Genomic DNA, 27,885 nt, shown 5'->3' with positions numbered 1-27,885 from the left:
TGCTGTTGACAAAAGGGAAGTCTCCCTGGGGGTGAGGACAGAGGAGTAACAAGATAGGAAGGCACAGGACCCACTGGATTCTCACAGAGCTCTTTGAGGCAGAACGGGAGTCATCTCTCTTTTATAGAAAGGACATGCAGCCCAGAGTGGCTGAGAGACTGGCCTGATGTCTTGGCTCCGTGTGTCTCTGGGTCACGCTGGGCAGATGGGGGAAGGAAAGAGGGTGCGATGGAGGCTCGGTTGCTATTGTGTGAAAATGGAAGATGGCAGGGGAGCCAGGGAGCCACATCGTACCAGCTGTCATGGGTGCCCCGTGGTGGGTGTTGACTTCTAGGCTTCCTCACCCTTCACTTACACGTTCTCCTTCTCTCTCTGCGCCCCCTCCCATTCCTCTCCCTCTGCCCCCCTCCATGGGTCCTGTCAGTGGCACGATGTCCAGAGTCGGGACTGTCATCCGGGATTCTGTGTCCTGGTCTGTTACAGCTTTTGAAGACACTCTGTGGCTTCAGAACTGCTTTCCATTGCGAGTTTTCATCTTCTGGATTCACACACTCAACTTAGACCCAGTCTGTTTCTGAGCCAAGCGAGTCTGTTCCCTATTTGCATTTTTATTGAAGGAAGCGAACATACGGACGGTCCTGAAGAGAAGTGGGAAGCTGCCGACTTTGGTTTTAGCAAATTTGAGAAGTCTCGCTGTGGACCTCACACCAGGCACTGAGGAAATTGTGGCTCCAAGAACCTACACGTAGAAAATGCATCCGTCCAGCCTTGGGCAGGTGCTGTGACCGATCTGCACAAACCTCCCAGACACAGGAACAGCGAGGCTCAGAGGGTGCCTTCCTCAGGACACCTCGTGTAGCCGGTCTGTGATTTGAATCCAGGACCAGCTGCCTCCCAAATCTGGCCTCTTAGGTGTTTGTTAACTTTGGCACTTAAACAAAAAAGACCGCATTTTGCTTCTAGATTGATCCAGAACACGCAGCCGGCAGATAGGGCACAGTGCCTGACATTTCCCTCTGGTCCTTTCCAGGTTACCCCTCTACCTGGCCTCACTCTTCATCAGCCTCGTTTTCCTGTTGGTGAATTTAACCTGTGCAGTGCTGGTGAAGACAGGAAATTGGGAGAGGAAGGCCATTGTCTCCGTGCGTGTGGCCATTAATGACACACTCTTTGTGCTGTGTGCCGTCTCTCTCTCCATCTGCCTCTACAAAATCTCCAAGATGTCCTTAGCCAACATTTACTTGGAGTCAAAGGTAGGAAATGGGGTCGAGATCCCTTCACTACTCTAAAAGTCGTTCCCTGGTGGCCAGCAGAGCTCAGCAAATACCTTTCACACCCGACCTCCCACCAATGATTAGCCATCCTGTGGTTGTCCGAACGCAGAGCTGCGAGCTCGTTGAACTTGGTATGCGAGAGCAGTTCCATTCGAGGTGACTCGGAGCGTACTGGAGTGTGCAGAATTACTGGCAGAGATGCAAATCTCTGGGTTATAGATACACTGTTTAACCAACGTTTCAAAGGAGTCTGGGGATTGCTTGTGCTGATGACATTAGTAGAATCACACACCTAGTGTCCCCTGTGTTCCAGGCACTTTTATGAGATTGGCGTTCTACACGCATAAGCTGACGGAGTCCTCACAGGTCTCTGGGAATAGGTATCAGCCCCACTTCACAGCCCGGGAGACCGAGGCAGGGCTCAGCCGCTTGCCCTGGTTGCCCTGCGCGGCCTGTTGACGGGGAGCCAGGTGTGGGACTCAGTGGTCTGGCCCCAGGCTCACCCCGACACTGACTGACGCGCCCATGGTAGCACACGCTCCAGTGTGGACACTGCCCCTGGGAGTCGGGGACCAGGTCCCTCTTGTGCTGATCGGCCAGAGACAGAGGCAGACGTGATGGAGGGGAAGCGTGGCTTGCTGCCGTGCTGCACGCCCTGGAATCTGCGCTTTCTCCCTCCTCTCCCCAGGGTTCTGGAGCGGGGCAGGGACGCGCCCTGGGGCTGTGGTGCCCAGGTGCCTCTGCTCAGCCTGATCCCAGTCTCCCTTCCCTGAGGAGCGTGGTGACATGTGGAGGCTGGGAGCGGACCTGCCCCTGGCCCTTCACCTCTGGGGACCTCGGGGCTCTCACGGGTGCAGGGATTGCGCCGGTCCTGTAGCTCCGCGGCTTCCAGCCTACGGGGACTGGGTCCTGCGGCAGACCCCCTCGCCTGGGCCTGCCTTCTTTGCCGTGCCGCCCACCTGGCTGTCATCAGTCTTCATCTGAAGACACTGAGGCTGCTCTGTCTCCCACAATATCATGTCTTCAGGACTGACCAGTTGGCTAAAATCTGGGCCTCTGACTTCAGGAACACAGAGCCCTCTGCAGGCCTCTGGGATCTGGCTGACCTCTGGCAGGGTCCCCGGAGACTTGGGTACAGCAGGGGCAGTTTTCTCAGGCATCAGTCTGGACAGATGTGAGACTTGATTTTGCCTCGACTTTGTTGTTTATATTGTCTCCCGCGTAAGGGCTAGCCAAGGCTTTCACAAACAGAATTGTGGTTTTTATATAGGAAGGGTTACATTCCAGATTGTCAAATTACCATTTAGATCACCCCTGTGGCAAACAAGCTAATAAACTTCTACTAGCAAAATGAAATATCTTAATTAGTGACTTCCGAATGCAAATCTCAAAAATCAGTTTCCATTTTTTGGTTACATTACCAGCATATTTGTAGGTAGGGGCCCTTTAACTGACTGTAAATTGTTAGCTTCATCAATTGGGGGACAGATCACCAATTTCCGTGTAATTCCAAGTCTGGAGTGATACTGGGATTCCAGTGTTTCCAGCCTAGAATTTTCTGGAATTTGAGGAAGAACTCCTCCCCACCTCCACCCACGCCCCCCAGCCAGAGCCGCCATCAGTGGGACATCGCTCTCCCAGCCACCATCCTGTTGAGATGGGTTGTCCCTGGGCCGAGGACTGGGCAGTGGGCTCATAAGTCAGGAGGTCATCTTGGAAATTGAACAGCATAAGCCATCTGACTTCCTCATTCTTAGAAACCTAGGCTTTAGGCCAATGACCCATATTTTAAAGCATCTCCAAATCAACTCCCAGATTTTGAAGCATCTATTGAGGAAAATTTGAAATTTTAGAAGGGGCTGTGGGTTTCACGTCTGAGGGTAGAAGGTATTGGCAGAGGCCAGTGGACACTGCAGCGTGTGCCTCTGAGATCGAAGGGTTTACTAGGTCTGAACACAGGCTGGGTTCTGGGAGGAGGCTGGTGTCTTGGGCCTGGAATGGGTGCAACCCTCATGGCTCTGTCTTTTCCAGGGCTCCTCTGTGTGTCAAGTGACTGCCATTGGTGTGACCGTCATCCTGCTTTATACCTCCCGAGCCTGCTACAACCTGTTCATCCTGTCATTTTCTCAGAGCAAGAATGTCCATTCCTTCGATTATGACTGGTACAATGTATCAGATCAGGTCAGTGGGTGCCAGTGAGGTGTCACCTGAATGGCGACTCTTTGCTTCACAGGATCCCATGTGGCAGAGAGGTATAAGCTCCTTGCTTCTGCTGCTAAATTGCTGGATGACCTGTGTGGTACCTGCATCCTCATCTGTAAAATGTGATCGTACTACCTACCTGGTGCCAGCTCACGTCTTCTGAGAAAACTAGCCCATATGTGTGCACACATGCACACAGGCACACACACACACATATTTCTAATTTCTGGGGCTTTTAAGTACTTCCATATAAATGTAAGATGGTTTTATTAAAGGGTGAAGTTTGCCAAGGTAAAATAGATCATAGGTTTCAGAAAATATGTGAAATTATGACTTTTTTTTAATGGAGCATGTAAATCAACAGCATTTGAGGAAATCTAGACAGAAATGACTTGGAATTTGAAGGTGTTGGTAAAAGTTCATTTTACCCGAGGTCTCCCTATAATATTCTCTCCCATTTAAAATATTCTAGAAATTCATGAATTATAAATTATAAAGCAATGAACAAAGGTAGTGACGTGTTCAGTTATATACAAATGCACTTCTAAAATCCCAACAGTGCTCAAACCCTGGACCAGGTTAAGACTCCAGAAGAAGACATTAAATGATGCCAATAAACATATGAGGTTAAGGTGAAATTCAGAAGAGGAAATTATCAGAATTAGGAAGGATTAAGCCAACCACCACCACCCAGACCGATCCCACATGTACAGGATGGGAAAAATTGGGGCGATACATTGCTTGAAGGTGTGGCTTATTTTGAGAAAAGCAAAGATATAAAAATTTATAAACAATAGAGACTTATTCATAAGACACAAAAGGATTTAATTGTAGTAAAATATTCCTAAAACTTACTGTCGTAACTACTTTCGGGTATACAATTCACTGGTGTTCAGCATGTTCCCCTCAATGGGCAACCATCACCACTGTTCCAGAACCTGTTCATCTTCCCAAACTGAAACTCCACACCCATTACACAGTAGAGATTAAGTTTTAACAAAATAAGGATTTCAGGTTTTTTTTTCAGTTGAGGGCTTATAATGATAACAAACTTAAAATAGAACAGTTTTAAAAATTCTATTGTCTTTAGGGGAGTACTTATTTATGAGGATCTAGATCTGTTATTACAACCAAAATAATCTAGGACCAAACCTAACAGATAGTCATGAGGGGCATGTTATTATGTAGAAGGAAGAGTAGTGTACTACTGAGATGAGTTAGAGATGGAACACGATGTGCAGGGCTGGAGAGACAGCTTCCTATGGCAGCCTGGTCAGCTTTGGCTACTGTACTTCAAACACGATGCAGTAGGATTCGGTTTAGGTGATGGGCCCTTGATGGCTTGGATTTGGTGTACTTGGTTGGAAATGCTGGCCTTTGTGGGAGAGTTGCCCAGATGCAACTGTGCACGCTCCTCACTCGCCCACCCTGTCCTGCAGCAGGGTGGACAGACTATGGGGGGGCCCATTTGGCCATCTCACTGGTCCAGACACACATCCTGGACCTTTTCCAGACAAGCTAGCCTGTAATAAGCTCTAACGGGTAAAGAACAGGATATGGTTAATATGAAGAGAAGTTTAAAATTGATATGTTTATCCCAAAGGTGAGACAGAAGGTCACAGTTAAATGCTGCTCTCAAAAATTTGGAGGGGGTGACCTAGCATCTCCTTATTCGTTTGTCTGAAAGGAAGAAAATCAATTTAAATTCAAGAGGTTTAACTTGGATATAAGGAAGATTTTGGAGGGTAAAGTCATAAAACATCAGAGGTGGGCAGTTTCTGTCTTTGACTGTTTTAAAGATAATTATCTTTGCTGTGTGTTTGGGCTAACTCTCAACCGGAGGTCCTGACCACTAGTACCACCTGGTTTCAACATGCATGTTGTAGGGGAAACGAATTATACTGTATTAGAATTAGTCTCTGTTCATGTTAGGACGGAGCAAATCCAGCTTCTTTCCTCCACCCCCTGTGTGGTGACTCCATGCCCTTCCCTCGCTTCTCGACAGGCGGATCTGAAGAATGAGCTGGGCGATGCTGGCTATGTGGTGTTTGGCGTGGTCCTATTTGTGTGGGAGCTCTTACCTACCACCTTGGTCGTTTACTTCTTCCGAGTTAGGACCCCTGCAAAGGACCTTGTAAGTAAACTGTCTTATATTTGTGGAAAATATCACCTGCTTCTAATCATGAAACATGCAAGTGGGTTTTGTTCTTAGGTTTCAGTAGCGTGCCCCTTCCATCCTGCTGTGATGTGTTCCCTGGTCTGTTTGAGATGGTCTTTTCCCTTAATTCTTTTTGAGGGAAATGTGTTTTTCAGCTTTTACAGAAGAAATGAAATTTGCATCTCAAGCTTGGAGATAGTGATTAATTATTTTTCCTAATGCAACAGCAGTCTTACCAGTATCTGAGGTTTGGCTTGAGGTGAACTAAATATATGAGCTTTTATTTTAGCAAAGGGAAATAGAAAATGGTGCTTGAGTTGTTCACCCCCATGTGATGCTGGACGGTGAGTTGGGAACTTGGTGATGTAGAAATGAAAACATCGTTGAGGGATGCTACTCCTGCTCCCCTGGGTCAGTCCTGTTTCTGCTCAGCCAGGTTTGTATAAATGTCTTTATAAGAACAGGACAGAAAATATACAACCTATGAGTATGAGGAAACTCCTGGGAGCTTTTGCTCCCTAAATTATTCCAGCTACACTAACAAGTGGTAGAATTTTGAGTCACTGATCTAGGAAACCCACAGCAAAAGTAGTGTAGTGAATGGTTTTTGGCCAATGTGAGCGAGTGTGGGTGGGTGGTAAAGAAAGCACAGATACAATAACTAACCTGTTGTGTTTTATCCTGTTTCTTTTTCTTTCCTTTAAAAAAAAAAAGATTTATTTATTTGAGAGAGAGAATGCTAGCAGCAGGGAGAGGCAGAAGGAGAGAGAATCTCAGACAGATTCCTCACTGAGTGTGGAGCTGAACTCGGGGCTCGAACTCATGACCCTGAGATCATGACCTGAGCTGAAAGCAAGAGTTGGCCATTTAACCAACTGAGCCACCCAGGTGCCCCTACCTTGTTTGTTTGTTTGTTTTTTCTTAATCATTTCTGGATAGTCACTGATGAGCCAGAAACGGGGGGAAAAAAACAAAAAACAAAAAACCGAGCCTGGCCTGGGGCAGGTGGAGCAGCACAGCCTGACTGGAGCCCTTGCAGAGAAGGTGGTGGGCAGCATTTTCTAGACCTCGAGATCTGTTTCCTCCCCTTCCATTATTTTTAGCTGCAGGACCGTGGGACTGCATTTCATCTGACCTTTGCTTACTTTGGGAACGGCTGGTGGCGTCTGTAAAGTCAGATCCTAAACACTTCTGGTGTGCTGGCTAAGAAACGGGACAGGTAGGCAGTGGATTCTAGGCCATGAGTCCAGTTGCCTGGTTTTCCTTCCTTCCCTGGAGTTTTCTGGGTACCTTGCTTGACTGTGGTATAGTGAGCCCTGGGCTCTAGGGGGCTTTCCCCAGGCTCCACTGTACCTTTTCATCAGCTTGAGTTTCAGGGCCTTCGGACCCAAGGCAGTCTGAGGGAGAGAGATTTCCGAATTTAACCAGAGAAAGGCTAATGCAATAGTGTTGAAAGTACTATTTTACTAAATGAGTACAGAATAATGTCTAATGTGTACTCTTGGATCTCATTATCTGGGGAAACATGGCATCCCTGACACACTCCGTGCAGATGGATTACTCGGTTATTGTGCTTGAATACATCTGCGGTGTAGAGTATGATCTAGAGCCGTGGTTCTTAACCTTTTTGGTCTCAGGACACTTTACATTGGTTAATTTTTTTTAACCGAGCTGTAATTGACTTATTAGTGTCAGGTGTATAACATAGTGATTTGATATCTGTGTATACTGCAAAATGATCCTAATAAGTCCAGCTGACATCCATCACTACACAGTTACCATATTTTTTTTTCTCATGATGAGAACTTTCCACTCTCCTAACTACTCTCAAATATGCAGTACACTGTTATTAACCATAGTCACCATGCCACCATGCTGTACATGACATCCTCAGGACTTACTCATTTTAGAGGCTCATACCTCTTAATCCCCTTCACCTATTTTTCCCATCCGCGCACCCACCTCTTCTCTGGCCACCATCAGTTCCCTGAATTTAAGGGTCTGCTTATTTGTTTTGTTTGTTTTGTTATTTTCAGATTCCACACCCTTTGACCCCTTCCACCCATTTTGCCCACCCCCCATCCTCCACCTCAGGCAACCACACATCTCCTCTGTATCCATGTTGGAGGCTTTTCTGTTTGCTTTTAGATTCCACACAAGTTGAGTCTAGCTATTCTGATAGGTGTGAGGTGGTAGCTCATTATAGTTTTGATTTGCATTTCCCTGATGATGAGTGATGATGAGCATCTTTTCAGGTACCTGTTGGCCATCTGTAGGTCTTTGGGAAAATGTCTTTCAAGTCCTTTGCCTATTTTTTTAATTGGATTGTTTTTTTTGCTGTTGAATTATATATTCATATGTTTTGGATATTGACCCCTTATCAGATGTATGATTTCTAACATCTCCTATTTAGTTGGTTGCCTTTTCGTTTTGTTTATGGTTTCTTTTGCTGTGTGGAAGCTTTTTCATTTGATGTAGTTCTGCTTATTTTTGTTTTTGTTGCCTTTATTTTTGGTGTTCAATCCAAATTATCATTGCCAGGACTGACATCAGGGGGCTTCCCACCTGTGTTTGCTCTCAGGAGTTTTATGGTTTCAGTTCTTACATTCAAGTATTTAACCCATTTGTAGTTAATTTTTGTGTGTGGTCCAATTTCATTCTTTTCTATGTGGCTGTCCAGTTTTCTCAACACCATTTATTGAAAAGACTGTTCTTTCCCCCATTATGTATTTGTGGCTGCTTTGTCATAAAGTACGTGACCATGTAAGTGTGAGTTTCTTTCTGGGCTCTGTTCTGCTCTGTTGATCTGCATGTCTTTTTTTTATGTCAATAACATACTGTTTGGATTACTGTAGCTTTGTAATAGAGCTTGAAATCAGGGAGCATGATGCCTTCAGCTTTGTTCTTCTTTATCAAGATTGTTTTGGCTCTTTGGGGCTACACTGATAAATTATTGAGGACCCCCAAAAGCTCTTGTTTGGAGAGGGCTGTGTGTGTGACATTTTTAAAAAACATTAATTCACTATATCTAATAAACCCATTACATGTTACCATAAAAGTTTTTTCTGAAAAAGAGTATTTTCTAAAACAAAATGGAAGAGTAGCATGGTTTTAAAACTTTTTGATTTTTTAAATGTCTGATTTAACAGAAGACAGCTGGATTCTATCTGCTTCTGCATTCAGTCTGTTATGACACATTGTTTTGGTTGAGCATGTAAAGAAAATCCACCTTAGAGATACGTAGTTGTAGTAAAGTGGAGTAATTTAATAGCTTTTAACATAATTGTGGATATTTTTCTTTGATATGCATCAAAAGTGAACAAGTTGTGGTTTCTTAAAAGTTAGCTACACTGGAATCTAAAACCATACCAATAAACTTTACAGATTGTGTTATACACTAACATCCATTAATCTTGGACTTTGAATGGATCTTTTACCCATGCATGGTTTTTTATATCATGCTTTGGTCACTTGGAAAGATATTGGTTTACTGAGATAACTCAGATCTTCCAGATATTAAAATTGACTCATTAAATATCACCACTGATCATTTCAGGAAAATATTTTAAGTATTGGGATGCCATCAAGCTCATGGTGGGGAACACAAGTTTGCTTAAAAGCTCAAATTTGATCACTGATAAATACCATCCACTTGTTTTTTGTTTGTTTGTTTGTTTTGTTTTTTAATTATCAGCCCACTTCATTTACTTTCAAAACAATGTCTGCCAAACACTCATGTCTGAAAAAGCATGGTTTGTCTGAGTTGTGAAGTTGCATGAAAAAAGGTAGCTACTCAAGTAGCTGTACAGGGTCTTTTCTTGGAAAGAGCTATCTTGCAGCTCACGTGCCAGAAGCATACTTTCCATTTTGTCACATATTAAAAAGATAGGCTCAAGGATTGAGATTTAATAAAACTAATAACATACTGCTTCATAAAATTTTTAAAAAGATTTATTTTTGAGAGAGAGAGCACAAGTAGGTGGTGAGCTAGAGTAGAGGGAGAAAGAGAATCTCAAGCAGACTCTGCACTGAGCATGATGCCCAACCCAGGGCTTGATCTCATGACCCTGAGATCAGGACCTGAGCCAAAACCAAGAATCAGATGCATAACTGACTGCACCACCCAGGTGCCCCTGTCAAAGACCATCTTACATGAAACTGTTTTTAACTGATCGTGCAGTTTGTCACTGCTTTGATACAGGCTAGATCAGTGGTGTTTTTTCAGTAGCGTTTTTACCAAGGCTTTTGCACCATGAGTGCCACCATCAAGACCATGGAAAAGGCAAATAACATCTTAAAACACTAATTATGAAAATAATTGTGACCTTTCAGATTCCTGAAAAGATCTCAGGGGCCACACTGATGATAGGCACTCATCTATGGTAGCATAGTAGTGAATTAAAATGATTCTTTATGCCCTGAACAATATTTTCTCCTAATATGCTACGAGGAAGTGACTTCAGTATGAAGGACGTATAATACTAAATAGAAAAACATTTTTTCTACTCATGAAGGAGCTCTCGTTAGCAGGTAATGTGGGTGTCAGGTTTGGCTTGGTGAAGCACTAGTGTTCGTAAATTAGCCATAGGCAAGACTAGCAGATTTAATGCCATCTGTATGTTCAGAATTTGGTAAAATTAGCCAAGTGTTGTATAGTGCTTATATGAGGTAGGCACTGCTTTAAACTGCTTTTACTGTTATATTTATTTATTTATTTATTTATTTTGTGAAATTATTTATTTTCTTTTTTTTTTTAATTTATTTTTTATTGGTGTTCAATTTACTAACATACAGAATAACACCCAGTGCCCGTCACCCATTCACTCCCACCCCCCGCCCTCCTCCCCTTCTACCACCCCTAGTTCGTTTCCCAGAGTTAGCAGTCTTTACGTTCTGTCTCCCTTTCTGATATTTCCCACACATTTCTTCTCCCTTCCCTTATATTCCCTTTCACTATTATTTATATTCCCCAAATGAATGAGAACATATAATGTTTGTCCTTCTCCGACTGACTTACTTCACTCAGCATAATACCCTCCAGTTCCATCCACGTTGAAGCAAATGGTGGGTATTTGTCATTTCTAATAGCTGAGTAATATTCCATTGTATACATAAACCACATCTTCTTTATCCATTCATCTTTCGATGGACACCGAGGCTCCTTCCACAGTTTGGCTATCGTGGCCATTGCTGCTATAAACATCGGGGTGCAGGTGTCCCGGCGTTTCATTGCATTTGTATCTTTGGGGTAAATCCCCAACAGTGCAATTGCTGGGTCGTAGGGCAGATCTATTTTTAACTGTTTGAGGAACCTCCACACAGTTTTCCAGAGTGGCTGTACCAGTTCACATTCCCACCAACAGTGTAAGAGGGTTCCCTTTTCTCCGCATCCTCTCCAACATTTGTTGTTTCCTGCCTTGTTAATTTTCCCCATTCTCACTGGTGTGAGGTGGTATCTCATTGTAGTTTTGATTTGTATTTCCCTGATGGCAAGTGATGCAGAGCATTTTCTCATATGCATGTTGGCCATGTCTATGTCTTCCTCTGTGAGATTTCTGTTCATGTCTTTTGCCCATTTCATGATTGGATTGTTTGTTTCTTTGGTGTTGAGTTTAATAAGTTCTTTATAGATCTTGGAAACTAGCCCTTTATCTGATATGTCATTTGCAAATATCTTCTCCCATTCTGTAGGTTGTCTTTGAGTTTTGTTGACTGTATCCTTTGCTGTGTAAAAGCTTCTTATCTTGATGAAGTCCCAATAGTTCATTTTTGCTTTTGTTTCTTTTGCCTTCGTGGATGTATCTTGCAAGAAGTTACTATGGCCGAGTTCAAAAAGGGTGTTGCCTGTGTTCTTCTCTAGGATTTTGATGGAATCTTGTCTCACATTTAGATCTTTCATCCATTTTGAGTTTGTCTTGGTGTATGGTGAAAGAGAGTGGTCTAGTTTCATTCTTCTGCATGTGGATGTCCAATTTTCCCAGCACCATTTATTGAAGAGACTGTCTTTCTTCCAATGGATAGTCTTTCCTCCTTTATCGAATATTAGTTGCCCATAAAGTTCAGGGTCCACTTCTGGATTCTCTATTCTGTTCCACTGATCTATGTGTCTGTTTTTGTGCCAGTACCACACTGTCTTGATGACCACAGCTTTGTAGTACAACCTGAAATCTGGCATTATGATGCCCCCAGATATGGTTTTCTTTTTTAAAATTCCCCTGGCTATTCGGGGTCTTTTCTGATTCCACACAAATCTTAAAATAATTTGTTCTAACTCTCTGAAGAAAGTCCATGGTATTTTGATAGGGATTGCATTAAACGTGTATATTGCCCTGGGTAACATTGACATTTTCACAATATTAATTCTGCCAATCCATGAGCATGGAATATTTTTCCATCTCTTTGTGTCTTCCTCAATTTCTTTCAGAAGTGTTCTATAGTTTTGAGGGTATAGATCCTTTACATCTTTGGTTAGGTTTATTCCTAGGTATCTTATGCTTTTGGGTGCAATTGTAAATGGGATTGACTCCTTAATTTCTCTTTCTTCAGTCTCATTGTTAGTGTATAGAAATGCCACTGACTTCTGGGCATTGATTTTGTATCCTGCCACGCTACCGAATTGCTGTATGAGTTCTAGCAATCTTGGGGTGGAGACTTTTGGGTTTTGTATGTAGAGTATCATGTCATCGGCGAAGAGGGAGAGTTTGACTTCTTCTTTGCCAATTTGAATGCCTTTAATGTCTTTTTGTTGTCTGATTGCTGAGGCTAGGACTTCCAGTACTATGTTGAACAGCAGTGGTGAGAGTGGACATCCCTGTCTTGTTCCTGATCTTAGGGGAAAGGCTCCCAGTGCTTCCCCATTGAGAATGATATTTGCTGTGGGCTTTTCATAGATGGCTTTTAAGATGTCGAGGAATGTTCCCTCTATCCCTACACTCTGAAGAATTTTGATCAGGAATGGATGCTGTATTTTGTCAAATGCTTTCTCTGCATCCAATGAGAGGATCATATGGTTCTTGGTTTTTCTCTTGCTGATATGATGAATCACACTGATTGTTTTACGGGTGTTGAACCAGCCTTGTGTCCCAGGGATAAATCCTACTTGGTCATGGTGAATAATTTTCTTAATGTACTGTTGGATCCTATTGGCCAGTATCTTGTTGAGAATTTTTGCATCCATGTTCATCAGGGATATTGGTCTGTAATTCTCCTTTTTGGTGGGGTCTTTGTCTGGCTTTGGAATTAAGGTGATGCTGGCTTCATAGAACGAATTTGGAAGTACTCCATCTCTTTCTATCTTTCCAAACAGCTTTAGGAGAATAGGTATGATTTCTTCTTTAAACGTTTGATAAAATTCCCCTGGGAAGCCATCTGGCCCTGGACTCTTGTGTCTTGGGAGGTTTTTGATGACTGCTTCAATTTCCTCCCTGGTTATTGGCCTGTTCAGGTTTTCTATTTCTTCCTGTTCCAGTTTTGGTAGTTTGTGGCTTTCCAGGAATGCGTCCATTTCTTCTAGATTGCCTAATTTATTGGCGTATAGCTGTTCATAATATGTTTTTAAAATCGTTTGTATTTCCTTGGTGTTGGTAGTGATCTCTCCTTTCTCATTCATGATTTTATTAATTTGAGTCTTCTCTCTCTTCTTTTTAATAAGGCTGGCTAATGGTTTATCTATCTTATTAATTCTTTCAAAGAACCAACTCCTGGTTCTGTTGATCTGTTCCACAGTTCTTCTGGTCTCGATTTCGTTGAGTTCTGCTCGAATCTTTATTAACTCCCTTCTTCTCTTGGGTGTAGGATCTATTTGCTGTTTTTTCTCTAGCTCCTTTATGTGTAAGGTTAGCTTTTGTATTTGAGTTCTTTCCAGTTTTTGAATGGATGCTTGTATTGCGATGTATTTCCCCCTTAGGACTGCTTTTGCTGCATCCCAAAGATTTTGAACGGTTGTATCTTCATTCTCATTAGTTTCCATGAATCTTTTTAATTCTTCCTTAATTTCCTGGTTGACCCTTTTATCTTTTAGCAGGATGGTCCTTAACCTCCACGTGTTTGAGGTCCTTCCAAACTTCTTGTTGTGATTTAGTTCTAATTTCAAGGCATTATGGTCCAAGAATATGCAGGGGACAATCCCAATCTTTTGGTATCGGTTCAGACCCGATTTGTGTCCCAATATGTGGTCTATTCTGGAGAAAGTTCCATGTGCGCTTGAGAAGAATGTGTATTCAGTTGAGTTTGGATGTAAAGTTCTGTAGATATCTGTGAAATCCATCTGGTCCAGTGTATCATTTAAAGTTCTCGTTTCTTTGGAGATGTTGTGCTTAGAAGACCTATCGAGTATAGAAAGAGCTAGATTGAAGTCACCAAGTATAAGTGTATTATTATCTAAGTATTTCTTCACTTTGGTTAATAATTGATTTATATATTTGGCAGCTCCCACATTCGGAGCATATATATTGAGGATTGTTAAGTCCTCTTGTTGAATAGATCCTTTAAGTATGATATAGTGTCCCTCTTCATCTCTCACTACAGTCTTTGGGGTAAATTTTAGTTTATCTGATATAAGGATGGCTACCCCTGCTTTCTTTTGAGGACCATTCCAATGGTAAATGGTTCTCCAACCTTTTATTTTCAGGCTGTAGGTGTCCTTCTGTCTAAAATGAGTCTCTTGTAGACAGCTAATAGATGGGTCCTGCTTTTTTATCCAGTCTGAAACCCTGCGCCTTTTGATGGGGTCATTAAGCCCGTTCACATTCAGAGTTACTATTGAGAGATATGAGTTTAGTGTCATCATGATATCTATTCAGTCTTTGTTTTTGTGGACTGTTCCACTGAACTTCTTCTTAAAGGGGAATTTTAAGAGGCCCCCTTAAAATTTCTTGCAGAGCTGGTTTGGAGGTCACATATTCTTTTAGTTGCTGCCTGTCTTGGAAGCTCTTTATCTCTCCTTCCATTTTGAATGAGAGCCTTGCTGGATAAAGTATTCTTGGTTGCATGTTCTTCTCATTTAGGACCCTGAATATATCCTGCCAGCCCTTTCTGGCCTGCCAGGTCTCTGTGGAGAGGTCTGCTGTTACCCTAATACTCCTCCCCATAAAAGTCAGGGATTTCTTGTCTCTTGCTGCTTTAAGGATCTTCTCTTTATCTTTGGAATTTGCAAGCTTCACAATTAAATGTCGAGGTGTTGAACGGTTTTTATTGATTTTAGGGGGGGATCTCTCTATTTCCTGGATCTGAATGCCTGTTTCCCTTCCCAGATTAGGAAAGTTTTCAGCTAGAATTTGTTCAAATACATATTCTGGCCCTCTGTCCCTTTCGGCGCCCTCGGGAACCCCAATTAAACGTAGGTTTTTCTTCCTCAGGCTGTCGTTTATTTCCCTTAATCTATCTTCATGGTCTTTTAATTGTTTGTCTCTTTTTTCCTCAGTTTCCCTCTTTGCTGTCAACTTGTCTTCTAGGTCACTCACTCGTTCTTCCACCTCGTTAACCCTCGTCGTTAGGACTTCTAGTTTGGATTGCATCTCATTCAATTGGTTTTTAATTTCTGCCTGATTAGCTCTAAATTCTGCAGTCATGAAGTCTCTTGAGTCCTTTATACTTTTTTCTAGAGCCACCAGTAGCTGTATAATAGTGCTTCTGAATTGGCTTTCTGACATTGAATTGTAATCCAGATTTTGTAACTCTGTGGGAGAGAGGACTGTTTCTGATTCTTTCTTTTGAGGTGAGGTTTTCCTTCTAGTCATTTTGCTCAGTGCAGAGTGGCCAAAAGCAAGTTGTATTGGGAAAAAGAGAAAAAGAGAGGAGAGAAAGAAGGAAAGAAAAGAGAAAGAGAACAAAAAGGGAAGAGAAAAAAAAACGAAAGAAAAAAAAAAGAAGAAAAAGAGAAAGAAAAAGAAAGGAGAAAAAAAAGGGGGGTGGGGGAGGAAACAAATCAAAAAGCAAAACAAAACAAAAAAACAAAAAAGCAAAAAAAAAAAAAAAAAGAACCACAGGGGAGTATCTTCTGATTCTGTGTTCTTTAAGTCCCGTGGCTTCTCCTGGAAGTTGTCCGTGTAGCTGGTGTTCTGGGGGAGGGGCCTGTTGTGCTGATTTTCAGGTGTTAGCAGTTGGGGGAGCTGCTGTGCCCCTGCCTGGTGCAGGGCTCAGTGGGGGTTGTTTACCCCGTGAGGCCGCAGGAGGAACAGCCCCAGTGGCGGGGCAGCTCTGGAAACCTGGATTCAGCTCCGGCAGGAACTCCGGAGCTCTCCGTCTGCAGGGCCTGGAGGCTCCGGGCGGGGCCGCTGATCTGCTCAGCTGGGGCAGGAGCGTCCTTGCTGTCCTGGGCCCTCCCGGCCTCTGCCTGTCCCGGGGGAGGCGGGATCCTGGGCTGTGTCCCGGCGCCCTGTGCTCCGGGGCCTGCGCTGTTGGATTCGCGCTCCCGGGCCGCGCAACCCCCTCCGCGGAGCCGCTGCCCGAGCCCCCCCGAGCTGCTCCTGGAACCGCGCAGCCCCCTCTGCACGGAGCCTCTTCCTCTGCCCGAGCCCGGCCGAGCTGCTCCCGGGGCCGCGCAGCCCCCTCCGCGGAGCCGCCCCCGAGCCCCCCCGAGCTGCTCCGGGTCCCGCCGTGCGCGCTGCAGCCCTTAGGGAGCTCGGCGCACTCTCCTGGGAGCGCAGTTGCTGTTACTGTCCCCGGGAGCCCGAGGGCATCCCCGCCCTCCTGGGTCCTGCTCCACCTCCCCGCGAGCCCCTTTCCGCCCGGGAAGGTCGGTGCAGCTCCTGCTCCTCCGGGACGGGGCTCTCCTGTCCTCTACTGTTATATTTAAACACTTTAAATATATTCTGTTCTTTAATCTTTACACTCAGCCTCTGAGATAGAAACTATGATCACACTTAGATGAGGAGTTCTTTACCATTTGTGTCCGTAATTCAGTCCGTAGAAATAAGTCTCTACACTAGGCAGCACTACAGCCCAGATGTAACTGCATTCTAACGTGACTCTCTGCCATCCACACAGGAGTCCCAAGGGTCCTGAGTGAGTGTCAGTACTGATTCCGAGGCCATGTTCTAGATCCAGATCAGAACCTCCAGGGTAGGTTCCGGGAAGCCATATTTAAAATAAGAAGCACCTCAGGTGATTTGAATGAATGTACTGCGAATGCTGTGGGGAAAGTCAGCTACCTCTCCTGCTTCTGAAAGTAGGAGTTGGGGTGTGCACTTTGCACAAGGTGGCATTGGTCCTTTTACAGAGCACTGGGGTTGTTCCTCTGCTGCCAAGACCCAGGCCAGCGGGCACTGCCCCACAAAGTGTGTGAGGGGGATGTGTGGTGCCTGGAGGTTATGCATGCCAGCCCTGTTCCACATGTGACACACAGCCTTTAGGAGACTGGGCTGGCCAGAGTCCCTCTGCAATGTGCAGGCAGGGCATGCAGTTTTAACATGGTGCGAGCATCCTCCACACAGGGTGGCTCACTGCTGCCACCAGGACTGAGGCCCTGCAAAACACATAGTAGGGACACCCCACCCTAGGTTGGGTTTGCAAAGGCTTTCTGGGGAGGTGCCCTGCAGCACCAGGACTGAGAGAGGCCTGGCCACAGGGGGCAGGGGGCGATGTAAGCAAGTTATATAATGACTTGCTGGCACCGTCCTGGTTATGCTGGGGGACCGGATGGGGAAGTGGTGCCTGCCAGCTCCTTTGTTCCTGGAGGAGTCTTCCAGTGCAATTTGTCCCTCTGGTATAGGCTCTGAGATTAGTAAATCACTCTCCCTTTCATATGGTCCAGGCACCTTTCACACTGTCCTTCCAGGCTGCATCTCTGCAGGCTGTTTGTTGGGCTCTCCCTTCAGCCTCTCCTGGAACTGAGCCTGCTGATTTTTAAAGTTCCAGGCTTTAAGTTCTAGCTGGTTGTAAGATCTCAGGAAATTTGGCCCCTCTAGTTTTTAGAGCCACATGTTTTGGTGATTCATTCCCTGCAGGCTCCCAGGTGTGAGGGGTGTGTATCTCCCCTCTCTGTATCCATGGTTCCTTCCCAGCTGCAGATGGCCACAGCAATTTAGCTCCCAACCACATCTCCCTCTTCCTACCCTCACTGATGTGTCCTCTTCTCTACGTTTAGTTGTGGAGTTTGTTCCACCAGTCTTTGGGAAGTTTTCTGCTATTTACACTGGTGTGTTATCCAGTTGTATCAGTCTGATGAGGTGAGCTTTGGGTCCTCCTCCTCTGCCATCTTCCTGGAAGTCAAGGTTGTACTTTAAAAAGCAATCTGCCAGACTGTTGGAATTTTCACAGTGGGTATGCCATCTTACACTGGCTAGTCCTAGTAGAGCAGGAGGGTTCTATCTGGCTCCTCCACATCTTCCCCAGCACTTGTTATTGATGTTTGACTCTAGAGATCCTGGATGGGTGTGAAATGGTACCTCAGTGTGCCTTTTGCCCCAATCACTAATGATGTCCAGCATCTTTTCATGTGCTTATTGGTGACTTGTATCTGTTCCTTGGATAAATGTGTGTCTAGATATTTTGCCTATTTTTTAATTGAGTCATTTTTTAAAGAATTCTTTATATGTTTTAGATCTGAGTCCGCTGTCAGATAAGTGATTTTTGCAAATATTTTCTCCCATATTTTGGCTGCTTTTTCACTTTCTTGATAGTATCTTTCAAAGTTTTTAATTTTGATGAATTTTATGTTTTCTTTTGTTGCTCATGCTTTTGGTATCATATTTGAGAATGCTTTGCAAATCCTGGGTCACAATCTGTCCCTGTATTGTTCTTCTACAAATTTCACAGATTTTACTCTTACATTTAGGTCTCTGATACATTTTGAGTAACTTTTTGTAGGTGTGTGAGGTTAGGATCCAACTTTATTCTTTTGTATAGACATTCTTGAACTGCTACAAATAATAAATTTTAAGGCATCTCACCTCGTCTAGGTTTTGTTTCCTATATTTGGCTAGTTTAGTCTTAGAAAAGGAGAAATTTACATATACATGCCCACCATATAGCAAGCAACCTTGTTTCATACTCTTGTTTAACTTTAAAATAGACAACTAATGATATGTACAAGATGTCAAATAAATTCTGGATTTTATGCCAGCTTTGGTTTGCCATATAATAAAGTTCTGATCTTCTGCCTCCTTGAAACCAGTTATTTGAAATGTTTTGAAAGGTGAACTCAGCTTGGGGACAGAAACAGGACAAAATGATTATAGAAGCAGGATATGGAAACGATACAGATCCTCTCAAAATTATTTCATCATTATCATGATCATTTCATTATTTTAATTTGTAAATATCCACATTATTATATAGTTTATCTAATTTGGGACTATCTAATTTGGTTCATTTGGGCATTGCCTAGTGTTTCAGTAAGGGATTAAAACAATGATCATTCACTGCTGCAAGCAGAACTCTGAAAGATTTTGTCCACACTGAGGAAAGAAAAAGTTAACACTTCTTAAAAATAAAAGCAACTAAAATGAACATTGTAGCTGAACAGGTACATCCTCAATTCAGATGAATACAGCATCATGTTTATCTTTGTCTAGAGGAAAGCACAGTGTATCTCAAAGTATACTGAACAATTGTCTTTCTAGACCAACCCTGGAATTGTCCCCAGCCATGGATTCAGCCCCAGATCTTATTTCTTTGACAACCCACGAAGATATGATAGTGATGATGACCTTGCCTGGAACATTGCCCCTCAGGGACTTCAGGGAAGGTAAGACCCTAGTTCATTGTAGAGAGGCATGGTTAGTAGGCTGAGGATTACACCAGTGAAATCAATTCAATCGAAGAGAAGATGCCTACATGACAACCCTGGAGTCAGAGGGAGTGTGAGGCAAATCGGAAACAGAGAAACCCCCGAGTATGAGACTCCGCAACCAGAGCAGAGACCAGAATTAAGCATCCTTACCTCTGTGGCAGACAACAGGGGTGGTAGCCACTGGGGTTCCCTTCCCCTTTTTCAGCCTGTAATGCTTTAGCCACCCTCCATGGCGCATCCTCTCTTTCTGCCTGTGAGTCTGGGGCTTCAAGGACAGCAGGGGTGAGAGAAGCAAAAGGACTGCCCTAGTGCTTCCTGAGTCTCTCTGCCCTGGGCTTGTGGTCTCACTCAGGTGTGAGACCTTGTGAAAGGGAGGCTTCAAGTTGTGTTTCTTGGAAGCTTATTTTTTGCAATCTTTTGTACCTTGAAAGGAGATCATTAACATTTTAATATAAACTATCCTCCACCCCCAGGATTGAGTGATAAAAGAGAAGATAGGCTGGCTTTTCTACTTTTTTATTATGAAAATGTCCTTGGAAAACTTTAAAAGAGCTCCGAAGAGAGCCCTTGTTGTAGGGACAGGAGGACCGAGGAGAAGCTGGGACGATATATTGCTTTCTCAGTGGACTAGAGAGCAGAGAACCAGATAGAACAAGAGATGGTGCTTGGGGAGAAGAAAATGCAGCAGTCCATGGAACAAGCCAGCAGATGTGAAAAGCTAGAAATCTGGAAGCGATCCAGTGGGACTTAGGTCAAAAGTTGTTCTAGCCCTCCCTCATCCCTAAAACTGCTTTTATCTAGTTACCCCACTGAGCTGCCCTTTCAGCAAGCATGTCCCTCCATAGCCTGCAGGAGCAGCCATAGCCCCTCAGTGGCCAAAGGCAACATAGAGCTGGGAGTCCTCACTCCATGTGGAAGACCACCCCTTTTCTACTAGAGAGGAAGAGAATAATCAGATGGACCCTGCTGAGTGCTTACTGTACATTAAGATACTGTTCTAAGTACATTATAGGTACAAACTCACAGAAGCCCAACAAGGCAGTTACTGATTATTGCTGGTATTCTACAGATGATAAAGTTGGTGCACAGAAGTTATTTGTGCAGAGGTATCAGGTACAATGTGTTGGCAAAATATTTTGTTACACATAGTGATTGGTTTATGGTTCTAGTGCTTCTGGGCTCTATGGAGTTTACTTGGGTTTTGTTTTTGGAGCGAGCAAGCGGAGTGGGGGAGGAGGGGCAGAGAGAGAGAGGGAGAGAGAAAATCTCAAGCAGGCTCCACACCCAGCACAGAGCCCAATGCAGGGCTTGATCTCACAACCCTGAGATCATGACCTAAGCCAAAATAAAAAATCAGATGCTTAATGGACTGAGCCGCCCCGGTGCCCCAAGTTCAGTAGAATTTTGTGGGTGAACTTGTAGCCACTGCATGGGATTCAGGAAGCTACTTTAAAGATTGAGTTTGTCTATGGTTCCTACAGAATCCCAGTTCTTCTGTCCATCTGGAATAGACATGTCATCAACAGGAAGTATAATGTTTTTAAGTCACCAAAACATCTTGAAGTATAATGTTTTTAAGTCACCAAAACATCTTTTCTTTCTTCTTTTTAAGCTTTGCCCCAGACTACTATGATTGGGGACAGCAAACGAACAGCTTCCTGGCACAAGTGGGAACTCTCCCACCAGACTCAGCTTTGGATCCTGACAAACCAAGCCACGGGTAGCATCGGGAAACAGTTTTATGGAAGATTCCTCAAGTGAAGAGCTTCAAAGAGACTAACTTAATGACAGCTGAATTTTTAAGGCACTTTTCCTTAAGAAATAGGACTTGATGTTTATTTGTTACAGGTTTCTAATGGCTCCATAGGACTAAGCAATAATTCAGATTGATAAAACCTTATTTTAGTACTAAAAAAGTGAGCCTGGCTGCCTATTTCAGTGGGTATAATTTAAACTTTAAAAAAATTCTGAACTTTTATAAAGATATATTTTATATAACTTAACACTAGAATATATACTAGCATTTTTTTGAGAATGTTATTGCAATATGTTTGTAGTTTGCACAGACTTTTATGCATAATTCACTTTAAAAGCATACAGTACACGGTCTGATGGTTGTTTAAGGCTTTTGGGCTAAAGTATTCTCCAGATCCTTACCTCTTCAGATCGTACAGATACTGAGTTTCATGCCTGGTAGACTCTAAACATAGTTGACGTCTAGAAAGTCAGTTACAACTCCAGTGTTAAAAGCTACAACTCTGTTAAAAGCAGAGTATCAACAGACTACATACAAGGTCATTGATTCCTTCCTTCGAGTTAGGTCCAGACAGTTGTTCCCTCAAAGAATCTCCAGAATTTTGCCAAAACAGTGGTACTTCTTTCAGCAGGGCACTAACGTATACACTTCAGTGATAAGTGGATACGTTAAAAACATGGATAAAATTGACACCACTAAACCACCTCTACTATCTTCAGAAACTCTGCAGTTTTCAGCCCAGTGAACTCCCATATCCGTTACCTCAGTATTTTTGCAAGACTGCACCTTTCCCAATCACTGACATTCAGTACATTCAAGGAACAAAGGAGAGGTTGTCAAAGGGGATAAATAATAAATGCCCTTGATCCAGAAGACTGTATGGCATCCAAATAGTTTTCCTGTAATTTCCCACCCTATTTAAAATAATGTCCTGTATTTTTAAATTGCTCTGAAAAGCAGGCTATTAGAAGCAGTGGCTAAAAAATGAGAGTAGCATCTCAGTGTACTATAGCAGGATTCCTGGAGCTCAGTCGTGTAAGAGGGCATGTTGCAGACAATGGCTTGTAAGTCGTCTTCTGCTGAAATGAAATACTAGTTCTCCAGCCGCGGGTATGATTCTAAAACCTCCAAGATGTATACAGGTAAAACTGCCTGCAATAGGAAACTGTGGTGCAAGGCTCCCTTGGGGAGGTTAAATGCTCTTATTTTCCTTAAAGCAGAGGGAAGGCTCTAGAGGATTTACTGTCACCAGAGAGACAGTATCCACTCTGCCTAGGAAATGTCATCTCTCGAGACAGGATGAGGAGGAGCAGATGAAGAAAAAGTAGGGTTAACAAGTTCTGCCTTCATGGGGAAAGCCATTTCAAATGTCTCTTATTTCCTATTTTGGTCTTCCGAAAGGATTTATCTCTGGGCGTTGATTTCACAGAGATCAAGTCTACTTCTCTTGATGGTAATTAAAATTGCCATCTCAAGGTTTAAATGCCTTGTGATTGGGATTCTCATTTGTATAGAACGCCTTTATCCTGCATAATCCCACATAATAGTGTTCTTGCCTTTCAGCATTTGGAAGAATTGCAGTCACATATTATTGAAAATAGTTACTGTCAGGGAAAATTCTAGACTGAAGCAAAATTTGCACTGATTATTTGGGTTGCCTTAAAATATTATAAGTTGTTATTATTCTAAATAGCTTTAGGAACATCCTACTTGTCATACTTTGTTACTAATACTTAGGAGAATTTAAAGGGAGTCCCAGCATATGCTTAAAACTTTAAATCGTGCTTTCAGAAAGTACTTTAATTAGGATATCCAAGGGCAGGTATATTTTAAAAAATACAGTAATTTAAAAAAATCACTAAAATCATCCAAGTATTATACTCCTGCTGTATCAACACATTATTATTCTGTTATTACTGGTAGGAAAATGGAAATATCCAGCATTAAGTGATAAAAGCCATAATCTATTTTTATAATAAAGCTGCTACTATTTGAACTATTTTTTTATTGGAAAGAATAAAAATGTTATAAGAGCCTATTTTTCCCTTCCCTTTTTAAAAAAAGTAGTGCTAAAGCACAAATATTATAAACACATCCATAATATAAATAGGATTGTAGCAAACTATCTTTATCTCATAGTAAATGACCATGTATACCCTGTGAAATATTATAGATATGATAGGTACGCAAAGAGAAATTAAGATTTCTTTAGGTTCCTAATTATATTGTGTTGTGAACGAGGTCACTACCAAAGCTCCTCCTCAGGTGGAATAGTAAAGACTCAGAGAAGGCAAAGAATGGGGATGGGATTACCCATTGTCAAATACAGAGATGCCCTTCTGTTTTAAGGCAACATGATGAAATTAAAACCCTGGTCATTTGAAAGTTAAAAATGTAGGGGCAAAAGGCAATGTCACTAAAAATTTTGTATGAAGTCTAATTCAACACTAAAGGCTGCACATGGCTGTTTCTGTGCACCTACTGGAAATCTGCAGGTTATTGTCTAAAAATGCCAACTGGTTTGTGTAGATATTTTTTCACTGGCTCTTTTTTTTTCTTTCTCCAATTAACTCACTTGGTTGAGCCAATATTACAACATCAAGAGTATGTCACACATGGAGCTGTGGACTGTAAGTAGTTTTTTGACTCTTACAATATGCACATCAGTTACATTGAGTTATGCCGATTTTTTCTCGGATGTACCAGGCATGTTGTTAAAACTCTGCTGGTTACCATGTCTAGCTATGTAGATCAAGCACACTTGCTGGTGTATCCCCAAATATCCTCTTTTACCAAAATCCAATAGAACTGCTCTTTGTTGGCCTTGAACACTTAATTCCTATCAGGAGGAAAGGAATAGGCATTAGTAAATCCCAGAGCATGAAAAGTACTTAAGAGAAAAAGGTTTATATATTTACATAGATGTTACTAGTCTATTTTAATTTTTCTAAAATTATCTTTTTATTTCTTTAACAAAGGTACACTTAGAATTAAATGGGCCTAAATATTTGAAGTTTTTAAAAAGATTTCCAACTAAAGAAACTTTGTTTAAAAAAATAATCTTGTTTTCACTTCAGAATGCTAGATAATAAAATCTAGACAAGTGTAGGTCTGATCAAAGACATCTTTCCAAAAAAAAAAAAAAAGACATCTTTCCCATTTTTGGCCCCAGGGGAGAATTTTATTTAAAAAAAAAATTCTAACTGTGCATAACCATTTAAGACTTCTCATGGTCCAGAGGAGCTGCTGGAAAGGATCAGGCTAAAAAGTAGAATTCTCATCAAAAACTATAAAGTGGTCAAAGTGAGGAAACACTTAAAAAGGAATGGAGGGAATGGAATTCACTGTCTACTGCATGCCTGTTACATGCTAGACAATGAACGACTGGGTGTTTGGTGGTCTGAGTGTCCAGTCTGTAAACCATTCCATTAACCCTACTCAAGGCCCTTAGTAGGGATATGTGGAAAACCTCTTGCACCAATGGGCCCAAATACCTGGAAGCATGTGAAAGATGTCCCTGTGCCTCCAACCTAGCTATCTGTGCAAATTCCCTGTACCTGTCATGCAGCAATCTGGGCCTGGGAATCGAAGGTGGGTTCTGTCAGTGTGGAGTTCTTTCTGCCCAGGTCAGCAGGTAGGGGGTTAGAGTCCTCAGATCCAAATCCAGGGACTCAGCAGCTCCTAATGGTTTCTGCCTGGTTCCTCTAAAGATGGATTTCTTTCATCTATTCCCTGACCTGGAACTGAAACCGATTCTGTTTTCCCAGAAACTGGTTATACCTTGCCAAGATTAATTCCATTGTAGCCTCCAAAAGGGACTTCCCTTTTGCGGTGTGGTTGCCCTACTGCTCAGAATAGTAGACTCTATCTCCAGAACCTATTTTCTGCCTCTGAACTTCAGTGTGGACAGAACAGGAGATCAGATGCCTCCTCCCTCTAGCTGGATTTATGACCTCATTCTCTCTAGCCTGTACGAGCCCTAAATCCCCCACTTTCTCTGAACCTGTTTCCCTCCAGTCCCTTTGCAGTCCCAAGTCCTGGAGCTCCTTGAAGGCATGGAGATATAAAAGGGCTTACCAGGGCCATTCAGTTTGTGTTGCTGAGAATCCTTGGCTGTCCCCTTACTGAATTCACTAGCCCAGAGCTTAGGTTTGCAGACTTAAAAACCTATCTGAGGGGAGAACACCTATTTGGATGTATATTGTTAAGGAAATCTATATGGAAAGTGAGATAATGTATCAGACTGCTGCCTGACTCAGACACAGACTCTGACCCAGGGGTATTAGCTGGATGATTTTATTTTGTGACAACTTGATGGCACTGTCAAGCAGACACTAAGATTCATTCACATTGAGGGCATCCTCTCCACCAGACAGGTTTCTATGTTAGCTATTCCTCTTCAATGAACGTATTCTTTCTCTGGGTGAATTCTCAGTATAAACCAGATATAGCCTAGTTAGGTTACAGAATTCATAAGTTACATGATGGCAGGAACAGCTGTGTTTTGTTCACTGCTATGTTCCCAGCACAAACAACAGTAAATGGTCAAATCCTGTTCTTGTGGTAGATGGTCTTTCTTTTTCAAAGGTAACTTCTCTCACTTGCATTTTTATCCACGGCATATGGATTTGACCAGTATAAGGGCCTATCCCTGTTTTCTCACATATCTAACTTTTGGGTAAGGGAATTAATTCATAATGTAATTTTAAAAAGGAAATAAGGATTTTACATAAAGACAACCTCCAGGAATGATTTGAGACAGATTGGGTTCTCACTGACATGAAATTCTGTCTCCGTCTATGCAGGCACTACATGCCCACTCTTTGCCCTCACCTGTTTGGGCACTGGCAGATAGAATACTGAAATAATGAACAGTAAAAAGTAGATCTTTATCAGCTAAAGTATAAAATTAAAAGAATAGGGACGCATGAAAGTGGTTAAAAGTGCGCAACTCTTGAGAAAACACTGAATTGAGCAGAGTTCCAGCATAATCTATATGTTAGTGAATTTTTTTTTCTAAAGCTCATATGAAATAAATAAGCACAGCTAAATAAAACTTTTTTAAAAGGGTGGCAGTTGGGGAGAAGAGGGAGCCAACACACCAGATATTTAAACACAGACCCTGAGTAATTAAAATAGCTGTGGTCCTGGTGGCTGAGTAAACAGACCAATGAAACAGAAAGAGAACCCAGATACGGAGCTAATTCTGTGTGCGATGCGAGATATAATAAATGAAGCATCTCAGACTAGGGAGGACATGATACAACTGTTCAGTCAATGGTATTGGAATAACTGGATGATCACCTAGGAAGAAATGAGGCTGGATCTGTAACTTACATCCTACACTGGGACACACTCCAAAGGGATCAAAACTTAGATCTAAAAAACCTCCAAAAGAAACAATAGGTGAATAACTGCTGTGTAAAGAAGGTGTTTAAACTATGACTCAAGCCCAGAAACCACTGAGAAACAGAAATTAAAAAAAAAAAAAATCACAAGGCAAAAACCACCATAAGCCAAGTCAAAAGACACCAACTTAAAAAGAAATTTAGAGCCCACCAAAAAGGAGTAATATGTAACCAGGTACTCCTATAAACAAGGTCAACAATGCAGTAGAAAAGTGGGCAACAGGTATGAATGTGAGGAACACAAGTGGATCTTAAACATGTTAAAAGGAGTCAACCTCAGTTGAAGTATGAAAAATAGAAACTAAAACACATTAATCTGTAATTTTGTACCTATCAGAATGGCAAACATCATACCCACATCCACGCAGGTAAGGTTGTGGGTGAGCATGCAGTGTCTTAAGTTGCAGATGGATATGTGAACTGGGTAACTGCCTTGATGGAGGGAAATACTCTATTTTTCAAAATTATAAATATACACGGTCTGTAACTCCAAAATTCCATTTAGGGGAATTTATTCTACAAGAACATATTTATGTATGTGTGAAATGACAGGATATACACAAGGTTTGGAAACCATCCAAATGCCCATTAGTAGGGGATTGGTTAAACAATTGTATGAATATATAATGGGATACCAAGCAGTTATTGAAAAAAAAAAACTTTAACGAGTAAGCTATCTAGGGATGTGGGAAGAGTACCAACAAAAAGAAAGTGAATAAAAGTACATGGTATGTATAAGATGCCACTCTTTGGGGAAAAAAAATGAGAGGAACAGTTAAGACTTTACATTTGTATTTGTTTGTATATGCCTAAAATATGTATGGATGGAAACAGAAGAAACCCCAAACCAGAGGTTATTGGGGTGAGGGGTGGGACGTACAGTATGGGCAGTTGGGCTGAGGACCAGAAGAAGACATTCCACTGTGTAGTCTTCCATGTTTTTTTGGTTTTTTGAACCATGTGAATGTATTAGCATTTGAAAAATAAAGATTTTAAAAGCCTTATGACTCAGTACGTCAGAAGATGCTAAAAGTCCCCAGTTTTTATTTTATTTTACTTATTTATGAGAGACAGAGAGAGAGAGAGAGGCAGAGACCTAGGCAGAGGGAGAAGCAGGATCCATGCAGGGAGCCCAATGTGGGACTCAATCCCAGGACTCTGGGATCACACCGAGCTGAAGGCAGACGCTTAACCATTGAGCCACCCAGGCGTCCCAAAGTCCCCAGTTTTTAGTTGAAGCAGGCTCCATGCAGGGAGCCCAACGTGGGACTGGATCCCGGGACCCCAGGATCACACCCCGGGCTGAAGGCAGGCGCTAATCCGCTAAGCCACCGGGGCTGCCCAGACTTTCTGGC

General features: G+C 42.6%; 1 protein-coding gene across 2 annotated transcripts in view; it reads left to right on the top strand.

Moving 5' to 3' along the window:
• The window catches only part of GPR137B (G protein-coupled receptor 137B), a 51,479-nt gene extending 23,945 nt beyond the window's left edge, over nt 1-27,534 (top strand). Inside the window, exons 3-7 of one of the 2 annotated variants that reach the window (XR_013377524.1) lie at nt 1,031-1,253; nt 3,306-3,455; nt 5,482-5,610; nt 16,621-16,695; nt 19,197-19,321. Coding sequence is in view for 1 of the 2 variants with exons in the window: in XM_077894409.1 (XP_077750535.1) it covers nt 1,031-1,253; nt 3,306-3,455; nt 5,482-5,610; nt 19,197-19,321; nt 20,979-21,090 (739 nt within the window). In the remaining variant the exon portion in view is untranslated. Of the gene's footprint in view, nt 1-1,030; nt 1,254-3,305; nt 3,456-5,481; nt 5,611-16,620; nt 16,696-19,196; nt 19,322-20,978 lie in introns of those variants that run through there. The other variant, XM_077894409.1, reaches the window with a different exon arrangement.
• Nucleotides 27,535-27,885: the final 351 nt, after the last annotated feature.

Source organism: Canis aureus, chromosome 4, assembly GCF_053574225.1.
Source record: "Canis aureus isolate CA01 chromosome 4, VMU_Caureus_v.1.0, whole genome shotgun sequence".
NCBI lineage: Eukaryota > Metazoa > Chordata > Mammalia > Carnivora > Canidae > Canis > Canis aureus.
This window is presented reverse-complemented; position numbering and strand designations above follow the sequence as displayed.